Source organism: Phascolarctos cinereus, unplaced genomic scaffold (assembly GCF_003287225.1).
Source record: "Phascolarctos cinereus isolate Bilbo 61053 unplaced genomic scaffold, phaCin_HiC Scaffold_5;HRSCAF=322, whole genome shotgun sequence".
Classification (NCBI taxonomy): Eukaryota; Metazoa; Chordata; class Mammalia; order Diprotodontia; family Phascolarctidae; genus Phascolarctos; species Phascolarctos cinereus.
The window spans coordinates 137,529,203-137,542,111 of NW_027555958.1; the positions used below are offsets into that span (position 1 = coordinate 137,529,203).

The 12,909-nt window shown below is 34.9% G+C and overlaps 1 protein-coding gene across 4 annotated transcripts in view; it reads left to right on the top strand.

Moving 5' to 3' along the window:
* TBC1D32 (TBC1 domain family member 32) overlaps positions 1 to 12,909 on the top strand; it is a 237,185-nt gene that overhangs the window by 85,318 nt on the left and 138,958 nt on the right. For all 4 annotated transcript variants that reach the window (XR_013486958.1, XM_020986958.2, XM_078155175.1 and 1 more), the window contains one exon: positions 12,515 to 12,631. Coding sequence is in view for 3 of the 4 variants with exons in the window: in XM_020986958.2 (XP_020842617.1) it covers positions 12,515 to 12,631 (117 nt within the window). In the remaining variant the exon portion in view is untranslated. The remainder of the gene's footprint in view (positions 1 to 12,514; positions 12,632 to 12,909) is intronic.

Sequence of the window (12,909 nt, forward strand, 5' to 3'; positions counted from 1 at the left end):
ACAGCATTTAAAGGGAGACTGAAAAGTAGAGGAGGGGGAAGAGATTGAAAGAGAAATTCGATTTAAAATAACACAGTATAAAATACTTAGGCATTTACCTGCTAAGATACAGGCAAAGACTATGACTACAAATATAAAACACTTTGCACAGATAAAGACATATCTAAATAATTGGAGAGAGATTAATTTCTCATATGTAGACCAAGCCAATTTGATGAATGACAATATTACCTAAATCAATTTACTTATTCAATGTCATGCCACCCAAACTACTATAGGATTACCTAATAGATCTAGAAAAAAAAATTCATTTGGAGGAATAAAAGGTCAAGGATATCAAAGGAATCAGTGAAAAAAATAAAAAGGACAGGAGGCCTACCAGTACTAAATCTCAAACTAATACTACAAAACTGTAATAATCGAAATAATTTGATACTAGGTAAGAAATAGAAAGGTTGGTCAGTGAAGCAGAGTAGGCATACAATATAGAGAAGCAAATGAGCACAGTAACCTAGCATTTGATAAACCCCAAAATCTCAGCTACTGGAGCTAGAATTCACTATTTGACAAAAACTCTTGTGAAAACTGAAAAGTAGGGGCAGCTAGGTGGCGCAGTGGATAGAGTACTGGCCCTGAAGTCAGGAGGACCTGAGTTCAAATCCTGCCTCAGACCAAGCACTTGACACTTACTAGCTGTGTGACCCTGGGCAAGTCACTTAACCCAGTTGCCTTAAAAAACAAACAAAGTGAAAAGTAGTCTGGCAGAAACTATTTTTAGATCAGCATTTCACAGCAAATGTCAAAAGAAGCTCCAAATGATTTAAATGTAAAGAGTGATATAAGAAAATTAGAGGAACATGGAAGAAATTATCTGTCAGATCTGTAGATGGGGAATTTATAACCAAATAGAAGAGTTTCAAGTCGGGAAAATTGGCAGTTTTGATTACATAAAATTGAAAAGATTTTGCACAGACAAAACCAATAAAGCTAAAATTAGAAGAGAAGCAGGAAATTGGAAAAATATTTATAGCAAGCTTTGCTGATTTAGTTCTCATTTCAAGATATATACATATATATCCACACACAATATACACATATACATACACAGAAATTATAATTCTTTTTGTTGGCGCTTTAAAACTTTTTGAACATATCACTGAAATTCATAATATATCTAATTGGCCTTAGTGTTATCTTCACTCATAGCCTATTCCATATCTTTATCCTGTACAATGCTTGTCCATGTATATTTCTCCTTTAGCTTACCTTAATATTTGTAGCACATATCATTTCATTAAGTTTGTTGACTGGATGGTGAGCTTCCTGTAATGAATGAAAAACCCAAGAAACAAAGTTTCTGGGTAATTAATAATCACTTTATTAATTAGGCTAGCTAGTAATCAATAAATTGATGGCCAGTGGTTTTTCTCAGTAACCAAAGGCACATAATGGACGTGCTGAATGCTTTAAATATCTTTTTGAAAGGAAATGTCTCTGATAGGTACAGTCAGCTATTATTGGTGGACATTTTCATGAGGAGGTTGGCAAAGTCTTCAGCTCCTCCTGCTGAGAACATGGCTTGATCATGAGACTCAGCTACCTCAGCAATCTAGACAGGAATCCATCTCTGTGATTGATTTTCTTCTTTATGAGCTGGGTCGCCCTAAACTCCAGTGGAGAGGTGCAAAGTCATGGGCTTTTTCCCTCAGGGCAAGTATCCACCTAGATTAGATTCTGTTTATACTTCCAAAAGCAGAGTTTCCCAGTTGGGTAGGATCCTGCCCAACATCTAGGAACATGTACTCTGAGGATTAGGGCAATCTTTTCCACCAGTCATACCCTTCAGAAACTGGCTGACTGATCTACAGGGGTTAGTCCCCAAATGAGGAAATAAAAAGCCTGGGGTTAATATAATAGAAAATAATCATTTCTCTGCTTCCTCATAGGTCAGTTAAGAATAATGGTTATGGTGCTGTACTTAAACAACTAATTTCTTTTAAAATAATTAGTTAAATCAAGTAACTTGTTATTTCAAGCAAGTTTTGTTTATAATGAGTTATTTGAATTTTTTTGTTGTTTTTGACATGAAACCAATGAGATCATCTAAGGCTTGAGATATTTTTAATTCCCAAGAAAAGACTTTGCCTTAAGGCATTGCTTTTGCCTTAAAAGTAAATACCACGTTTAAAAAAAATCTTTATTTTTTGTCATTTATCAGTCAAATTTTCATGTTACTTTATAAACATTAATAATATTGCAATCATGTAACTGGTATACCATATTTTTATGAATACTCAATGGTAGATATAGCATATCAAAATTATACTTGTCTTAGGAACCTGTATTTATATTCTCTTAACTTCCTAAAATCTTCCACAGATAAAATTATATTAATTATATAAAACATTAAACTATATTAATGATTTTTCAAAAATCTTAAAGTAAAAATTGGTATTTTTTTACTGTAATCTGACTCTACTGAACCTCAAATCTCTTTACAATTCTGTTCAGGGATGTTTTGGACCAAATGCATTTATTAGATTGTTTTCGCGTAGAGTTCTACTTAATCGAATATGGGAAATAGCACATCAGAATTAATTAAGATGATATGTGGACTGAATTTTATAATCTGATGGGATCTTGTAGAAGTCCGTAGGAATTCTAAAGATAATTATATCATGACTTGCAATAAGTTACAGATGCATAATTTGTTATAAACAATGCTATCTTAAACAGCATTTTTAAAGGTTTATTAATCTGATATAATTATGTGATTAAATTCAATTGACTAAAAAAATTAGCACCTTTCCAAAGTAATATTTAATAAATATTAGCATGTCATGTAAACCATGTATTATGATTAGTTGATGTGAATAAAATGTTAATACATTTTTATGATTGAATTTGTATGTATTTATGTTTGCATATATGTGTGTAAGAGGTTAAATGAACAGATTTCCCTGATGAACTTTTGAAATATATTGGTGTAAGTAAAATAGTTTGAGCAGGAAAATAGGTTTAATGGGAATTTTCATTTCTATTTGTTTTTCTGTTGTTGTTCAGTCATGTCCAAGTCTTCCTGACCCCATTTGAGGTTTTCTTGGCAAAGATACTAGAGTGGTTTGTCATTTCTTTCTCTAGATTTCATTTCTATAACTACCTCTCTAATCTGGACCCTGATCACCTATCTGCTTATTTCTAAAATATCCTGCTCAACTTCCCTTCCTCCAGATTATTTTCTTTCAGTTAATTTACTACATACTTGTTAGATAATTATATCAAACACAACTTTTTAAATCTTATTCTTTTTTCCATTCGGTTCCACAGTACCTTTTAAGAAACTGGAAAGCCACCAAATGAACAGACCCCAAATCAATGCAATAGAAGAAATTTTAAAAGTTAGGAAAGTCATAAATGTATTGGAAACCAAAAAGACTGTAGAACTAAAATAAAACTAAGTGCTTATTATTCAAAAAGGCTAACTAAATAGACGAGATTTAACTGTCCTGATTAAAAAGAAGAGGGTGGAAAATTAAATTAAAAAATAAAAAGTGAACAAATTAAAGTCACAAGGAACCCAGAAGAAATAAAAAAGAATTGTCAGTGCCTACTGTATAAAATTGGTTGCCAACAAAACTAAAACTCAAAAAGAAGTAAAGCATGACTTACAAAAGTGTAAAATATCCAACTTACCAGAACCTCAGATAGTGTTCTTAAATAATCCTAAAGAATAATTAATATCTGTACAAAACAAATTATTGTAAAAAATGATAAAGGAAGCACTCCTCCAATTTTGTTTTGTTAGACAAATATAGCCTTGATATCTAAACTAGGGAAAGTTGAAGCAAAGAGAGAACTCTTGGATAATTTTGTTAATGAATATTGCTTCAAAAATTTTAAAATCCTCATAAAAAGACTCTATTATTTTATGCAGAAATCCTTATTATCAAGGTGAAAATTATGGAAATGTTTAACATAATGCTATTATAATTTTATTTATTTATTTTTAGTTTTCAACATTTACTTCCATAGGATTTTGAGTTCCAAATTTTCTCCCCATCTCTCCCATCCCCCCACCCCCTGACAGCATGCATTCTGATTACCACTTCCCTCAATCTGCCTTCCCTTCTATCACCACATCTGCCTTCTCTTATCCCCCTCCGCTTCTATTTCCTTGTAGGGTAAGATAGATTTCTGTGCCCCATTGCCTGTGCATCTTATTTCCTTGTTGCATGAAAAAACAATTTTTAACATTCATTTTAAAAACTTTGAGTTCCAAATTCTCTCCATTCCTTCCTCCCCACCCACCCTCTTTGAGAAGGCAAGCAATTCAACATAGATTATACATGTATAGTCATGCAAAACACTTCCATAATAGTCATGTAGTGAAAGACTATATTTCCCTCCATTCTGTCCCCCCTTCTGTTTATTCTATTCTCTCTTTTGACCCTGTCCCTCCTCAAAAGTGTTTGCTTTCCTCCTAATTTCCTATAGGGTAAGATAGATTTCCATACCCAATTGAGTGTATATGTTATTCCCTCCTTAAGCCAAATCCGATGAGAATAAGGTTCACTTATTCCCTCTCACCTTCTCCCCCCTCTTTCCCTCCACTGTAAAAGCTTTTTCTTGCCTCTTTGGTGTGAGATAATTTACCCTATTCTAACTCTCTCTTTCTCCTTCTCCCAGTTAATCCTTCTTTCACTTCTTAATTTTATTTTTGGATATCATCCCTTCATAGTCAACTCAACTTGTGTCCCTCTCCCCCCCCCGTCTATCTATACACACACACAACACACACACACACACACGTATATATTTCCTCCAACTACCCTAATAATGAGAAAGGTCTCATGAGTTACAAACATCATCTTTCCATGTAGGAATGTAAACAGTTGAACACTAATAAGTCCCTTAATGATTTTTCTTAACTGCTTACCTTTCATGCTTCTTTTGAGTCTTGTATTTGAAAGTCAGTTTTTCTGTTTAGCTCTGGCTTCTAAAGTATGCTTTAAATTCCTCTACATCTTTGAATGTCAGTTTTTCCCCCACTGATTATACTCAGTTTTGCTGGATAGATGGTTCTTGGTTTTAATCCTAGCTCCTTTGACCTCCAGAATATCATATTCCAAGCCCTCTGATCCCTTAACGTAGAAGCTGCTAGATCTGGTGTAATCCTGATTGTCTTTCCACAATATTTGAATTGTTTCTTTCTAGCTGGTTGCAATATTTTCTCCTTGACCTGGGAACTCTGGATTTTTGACTATAATATTCCTGGGAATTTTCCTGTTGGGATTTCTTTCAGGAGGAGATCAGTGGATTCTTTCAATTTCTGTTTTACCCTCTCATTCTTGAATATCAGGGCAGTTTTCCTTGATAATGTCTTGAAAGATGATGTCTAGGCTCTTTTTTTGATCATGGCTTTCAGGTAATTAAATTATCTCTCCTGGATCTATTTTCCAGGTCAGTTGTTTTTCCAGTGAGATATTTGACATTGTCTTCTATTTTTTCATTCTTTTGGTTTTGTTTTAGAATTTCTTGATTTCTCACAGAGTCATTAACTTCTATTTGCTCCATTCTAATTTTTAAGGAATTATTTTCTTCAGTGAGCTTTTGGGCCTCCTTTTCCATTTGGCCAATTCTGCTTTTTAAGGCATTTTTCTCCTCGTTGGCTTTTTGGACCTCTTTTTCCACTTGGGTTAGGCTATTTGTTAAAGTGTTATTTTCTTCAGTATTTCTTTGGATCTCCTTTAGCAAGCTATTAATACATTTTTCTTGATTTTCTTGCATCACTGTCATTTCTCTTCCCAATTTTTCCTCTACTTTTCTTACTTGATTTTCATAATCCTTTTTGAGTTCTTCCATGGCCTGAAAGCAATTCATATTATTCTTGGAGGCTTTGGATGTAGTAGCTTTTATTTTGTTGTCTTCTTCTGATTACGTATTTTGATCTTCTGTGTCACCAAAGTAAATTTCTATAGTCTGAATTTTTTTCCTATTGTTTGCTCAATTTCCCAGCCAATTACTTGACTTTTTAACTCTTTGTTAAGGTAGGGCTCTGCTTCCAGTGTGGAGGGCATACTGCCCCAAGCTTCAAGGGGTTTTGTTTAGCTGTTTTCAAAGATACTTCTAGGGATCTGTAAGTTTTCAGTTCTTCCAAAGTGGTATGATTTAAGGAGAGATGTTTACTCCATACCTGGCCTGCTATAGTGTGTGAGTGACCACAAGCACTCTTTTCTGCCCTGGAACTTTGAGGAGGGTTCTCTCTGCACTGCTGCCACAAGCTCTGCTATGCCAGTGCTCCTCCTTGCACCAGGATTGCCACCTAGGACTATGACCCAGATCCAAGTATGGGCAAAGCAACAGAATCCTGCCTCAGTGCCAGCAAAGAGATTGCTATAGTCTCCTTCTGATCAGTTGTTAGATCCCCTTACAGTCTGTGGCATGAGATCTCTGGAAGCAGCAGCAGCTGCAGCTGCTGCTGCCCTGGGGCTGTGTTGCCTGTGCTGGGGTTTCCTGTGCTCCTCTCTCACCAGGTCCAACAGACCTTTCCTGCTCCTTCTAAGTTGTCTTTGACATTTGTGGGTTGAAAAGTCTGGAAACCACCACAGCTGCCAGTGATTCAGTCCCCTGAAGCCTATTCCAGGTTCCCCGGGGCCTGGTCTGTGTGGCCTGTGCTAGACTGTGTTCCTATCCCAGCCTGGCACAACAGACCTTTCCTGTTGACCATCTAGGTTGTGTTGGACTGGAAATTTGTTTCACTCAGTCTTTTTGTGGGTTCTGCTGCTCTAGAATTTGTTTAGAGTAATTTTTACAGGTTTTTGGAAGGGTTTGGAGGAGAGCTCTAGCTAGTCCCTGCTTTTACTGTGTTGTCTTGACTCTGCCTCCCCATAAAAATATTAAAAGCAAAAATATCTGTAACTACATGATTGTCTCATTTGATGTAAAAATCTTTTTACCAAGTATAATACTCATGCTAAAAATGCTGCAAAAAATAAGAATAGAGGCATCTTTAGAAATATGATAATAAATAGTATATATTAAGTCAACAAGTATTTATTAAGCCACCACTGTTCTAGGCACTGTAATAAGCATTAAGGGTACAAAGAAAATGAAAAAAAGCAATCCTTTCTTTCAAAGAGCTCATTGAATAATGGAGAAGCCAACATGAGAGAGAGAATAATTGAAGATAACCTCAGAAAAAAGCGCTAAGGTAATGGAAGACTAGGAAAGGTATGTTGGGGGGAGTTGGGGCTTTAGTAGAGATTTGAAGGAAGCCAGAGAAGCCAGGAGGTGGAGATGCAGAGGGAGTGAGTTCCAGGCAGGTGGAATAAGGAGAGTGAAAAGCCTGGAGCTGAGAGACAAAATCTTGTGTTCCAGGACCAGAAAGGAGGCCAGTGCCAATGGATTCAATAATAGGTACAAGAGAATGGAATAAGAAAATTGGAAAGGTAGGAAGGGGCCAGGTTATGAAGGACTTCCAATGTCAAACAAAGGCTCTCTTCAAGTCCTTTCCCAATTTGTAATTTCCTTCACTAATGTTGGAATTTTGTTTAACTTTTCATTTTTCTTGATGGCTTTTATATAGTTATTTAATCCATATCATCTTTATCCCTTTCTCAGTTAAGCAGTCAAATAAAATCCCTATTCTCCTTCTCCTTGTTTTGTTCCCTAGTTTTTACAGTTTCATTTCTTGTCTCTTTTTGCAAAAATGATTTCCCCCTCATTCTCTTTATTATTTATCTTCCTTATCTGTTCTACACTTCAGTTCTTTGATTGATCCCTCTTATACTTAGTCCTTCTTTATCCTTTCTATTCCTCATGGAGTTAAAGTATCTAAGGGATCTATTTGGGTTCCTATTCTGAACAATTTCTGTATTTATTGCATTGTGGATCTTGGCCTGTAGAGCAGTTTTTTCGTAGATAACTGTATCTGCAGGTAATAGAGAGGATATCACCCCATGTAGGAATTTTCCCACGTTCCTTATTGTGCAGTTCATCATTAACCTTTGCCTTCCTCATGATTGTTCCACCTACCACCCTGTTTGCTTGAAATTTCTTCCATATGTCTATATCCTTCCACTCTTTTGAATGTCAGATGCCTTCCGGTAGCTCTGTTCCTTCTTAACCTGAGGCAGGATGCATTGGTCTTTCTAAGCACCAAATCTCTGCAGATAATGCCAGTTGTAACATCCGCATTTACTTTTATAGATTATCTCTCTTCTTCTATGCAAGCATTCATCTTCAAACAAGATTTTCCCATTTCTTATTTTCTGTTTTAGTTTCTCCCTGTCTCATCAGCCTTTCTCCTGAAGACTCTACAAATGTTATTTTCCCTCAATTGACTGGATTAATTTACATCACATATTTTCTACATTTTCTTCCTTTCCTCTCTGCTTTAATTCTCCCTCCCATTCTGTAATTTAAACCCGCAATAAACATTGATTCACCTGTAAGTATGATATTGTGAGGTTTAGTCCATGATGTTTATGGCCTGTTTCTCTACCATCACTTTTATTTGACCTCTGCTTTCACCCTTGTCTTCTTGTGTGCATTCAGAAAGAAATAGTTTTACTGATCTCTTTGTTGTTATGTTGTTTTTGTGTTTTTCTTGGTTGTTCCATTTAACTTTTTGTATGTCTCTTGTCTGTGGTGTTTTTTGAAGCAAATAATTTCAGGTCTAGTTTTCTTTCTAGGGGTATTTGGAACAACTCTTTTATTGACCATCTGTCTTTTTTTTTTTCATTAATTTTCATTAATTAATTCAGTTTTGCAGGGTAGTTTACCCCAAGGTTGCATCTAGACCTTCTTTGGTCTTTGGAAGATATTAGTCCATTCCCTCTTACAGTTTCTGTTGGATGCTGAATAGTTCTGTGTTACTTCAGTTTTATTTCCTGTATATTTGAAGGTCTTATGGTTGATGGCAAGCTTTTTTGTTCAGTGGAACTGTTAAATTTTATTACTGTGGATTCTGAAGTTTTCAGCATAAGCTGTTTTTCTTGAGGCAATCTGGGGATTCTTTTGATTGGCTATTTTTTTTTCTCCTACATTTAGATGTTCTGGCAATTTTCTTTTGTTATTTCTTGAATGGTAATCCCCTTTTTCTTCTTCACTTTTTCTGTTCTGGAAGACTTATAATTCTCAAGTTTAGCTCATCCATTTTTGAAGATCAATATGTTTTGTTTGTGGAGACTGTGTTTTCTTTTAGCATTATTGCTTTTCTGTTTCTCTTCTGGATGGTCTTTACTTCTTTGTATTTTCATTCCCACTCACTTATTCTCTTGCTTCATTGTTAATACTTCCCACCATGGATTGAAGTTGTTTTTTTTTTCTTTTTCTATTCTTATAATTGTTTATATGTGCAGACCATAACTTCTGCTTTTGTTTTTATTTGTCTTTCAAACCATTAAGTAACATCCTGCCATGGTTTCATGGTCTCCTGGGGATGGATCTACAAGGTTTTCTGCCCCATGACATTTGAATTTTTTTCCTTTGTCTTAGAATATTCATTTATATGTATCTGGATTATTTTAGTGATATGGATGTCACATTCTTTTCTGTTTTATTTTCTCTTTTAGCTTATCTGCTTATTTTTGAGGCCTTTAGTTGAGTTTTCTTCTTTTTGAGATCTTTGAATTTCACTTTTTTCCCTTATAGACCCCTGTTATCTACTTTATGACTCCTCTTTGGGGGGAGGAGGGGTGGACTTCAGAATTCTCATCAGTCTCCTTCCACATTGAGTAGTTCATGATTCACTGGCCTCAGTTTCTGCTTCAGATGGGGGCAAAACTGGCTCCAGCTGGATGTGAGTCCCTTTCTTTCATGCTCAGTGGAGTGCCACACAGCCATACTTATTTCCTTCCTCAGTTTCCTCTCTTCCATAGCTCTCTGTTTGAGCTCTACTGTGGAATAGAGGGCTTCCTGGGCAAGTGTCTTCATTTTGATTTTCTACAACACTGTTGGATGGAGGTGGGTGGGAGGGAATATGGAAAAGAGAGTGTAGAGTTAAGTTCTTGTTGCAAGTTAGTGGGTCATTTTGTGCAGCTCTGCTCCCAGAATGTGATGTGCAGTAGAGGAAAGGGTGTTAAGTGAGTCAATTAGAGGCTAACAATTAAACTACTTTGGTTTTATTGCACTGAATTTTTACCTCATTTGAGTGCTTGGTGTCCTAGATCATAGAGAAATTTATTTTTTTGTTGTGTATAAATCCTATTTTAGAGAGATTCAAGAGGTTGTAAGGATTGAAGAATATGTGTAGTCTTCTGTCTTATTGGTAATATAACTGGGAAGTCATGCCTAGGTCTTGACCTTACCATTCTCTTAGTGTGAAATCTCCAGGTTTGAATCTTAGACTGATCTTTTGATTCTCCTTCTCCCTCATTGTCAGTGTCCAAAGAGTTTCTAAGTCCTATGGTTTCTGCTTCCTCATTTGTTCTTATATCTGTACCCTTCTTTCTTTTCCCATTGACGCTATTCCAGTTCAGACCCTTGTTACATCTTGCCTGGAATCTCAGTAGCCATTTATTTGGTCTCCCTACCCCACTCCAATCCTGTCTCCACTTTACCGTAGCTCACATAGACTAATGCCAGTGTAATTATCCTAACACAACACTTTGGTTGCTCTTCTCACAACCTTGTTCAAACTCTCCATTACCCACCAAATAAAATACAATTATTTAACTAAGAATTTAAGACCATTCAATATTACCTTATACTACTATGTTTCACATATTCTGTAGCCTGGCTGGTGTGTCTCATCTTAGGAATTAGTATTTCCTCAATTTTTCTTACCCTTTCCTTCTTCCTTGTTGTCTACTATGTCTATAAGGCACTTCCTGACCAATTTCTAAAATCTTATCTATCTTTCAAAAATTAGTTTTATCTGTCTTTTTCATGAAGCTACTTCTCCTTCTTTTGCTTCTAAAACTGTAGGTGACTCTCCTCCTTCAAGGCACTAACAATGTAATGTTACTGATGTACCCAAATTGTACAATGTGATTACCAGAAAGAGATTAGAGTCAAGTCTGTAAAAATTTGTCAGAAAATTATTTTTAAAAAATAGATAAGCTGAGCTAATTAGAAATAGATCTTTTATAGAAAAAATTATGACCAGATTCTGATACTGAGAAATCTGGCCAAGTCATTCATCTCTGTCCTTATTTCTTCATTTTAAAAAGCCATAACTTGAAATAGCTCATCTTTGAATTCCTTTTAAGCTTAAAAAGTTGTGACTCTATCTGCTAATAGATACATGAACATAATTTTAAATTGATAAGAAAATATATCTGCAAATGCAAATGGATATAAACTGTAAGTCTTAAGTATAAATGATGAGATCATATCTGAGTGAACTTGACTTTGGAATGTTTGTGGTTTTAAAGAAAACATTGAAAATTTGAGTAATCTGGTATAATGAAGACTACTAGCATGAGCATGAAGATGAGGCAAGTACATTTTACATAATGTATATGTGTATATGGGTATTATGGTAGTAAGCAAATGTGCTTTTCTATAATAAAAGGCCTGTGTTGTGAAATAAAGAAAAAAAAAGTTGTTGGGTAGTACAAAGGGAGATGAAGAGCTTTTAAAACTAGGTAAAGAAGCTCCAATTTGATTTGTTAATAGGGAATTGTTAAAGATTCTTGACCAAAAGAGTAATATGATAAAATGGGCATTTCAGAAGAGAGATTGTGTTTTGTGTAGAATTGATCACAGTGAAGAGAGAGACTTAGAGATTCTTGTAATGGTAAACTAAGAAAGAGTCTGTTATTTGGTCTAGAAAAGCAATGAGTTTTATAGGTCACTTTGCTTTCTTTCTGAAAGCAATTTTTTTTTCTATGAATCTAAATTGCTTCCATAAACTAGCAGTAAGGAGCTAATTTGGTTTCTGATTTTTATGCATTAGATAGAACAGAAATTCTTAACCTGGGAGCAGTGAATTTCTGGAGATGTTATGGGTAGATTTCAAAGGGGCTATGAACTTGAATGAGAAAAAAAAATACATCTTTATTTTCACTAACTTGTAACTGAAATTTTGTATTTCTTTCAATTATGGACTTAAAAAAATATTCTAACAACAGTAACCATTGGTTTCACCAGATTGCCAAAGGAGTCTATGATACACAAAAAAGGTTAAAAACCCTAACATTAAGTAATTAAATAAATGACTCAGGTTCATAGGTTGCTTCTATGGGAGCAAATGTTTTTGAATACTTTGCTTTATGCCTTTAAAATTTTTTCGTGTTGTTTTTTTCATAGTCGCTAAATGAAATGTGAATATGCCTTTGTATGTGACACTTTGTCTAAAATGTACTCTACTTGGAATGTATTTTTGTTAACTATTATTTTAAAAAAGAAATGGACTGAAATCTTGCAATTAAAACTGTTATACTAGTCTACTTCTTAGCCATATGTAAACAAAATTTCTTTCGTAGATTGAACTTTAAATAACCTATTCTCTCTTATCTTTTTCCTATTCTTTCTCCCCCTTCCTTTTCTTTCCATTCTTTCTCCATAGTCTTTTCTAGGACTGGTAAATTTATTATCCTACCCTGCTGTTTATGAACTGATAGGCAACCAGGATATTCCAAATAAATCAGAATATTCACTTCGTGAAGTTCCTACATGCATAATTGTAAGTATGTTCTTATAAGAACTGTCATTAAAGACTTAGACGTAAAACTATTCTGTGAATGAGAACAGCCATTCTTTTAATCAAATTTATAGCCAGATTTCCTCATGGATTATCTATATTGTGAATTATACTTGAATGTGATATTTGAGTGAACCTGGGCATCATACTCTTCTTGCCAACATTGCACCAGATCCCAAAGTAATCTTCTTATGTGTGATCGAAAGAAAGAAGGATCATACTTGACACATACATAGTAGAATTTACCAGTGACTATTTTT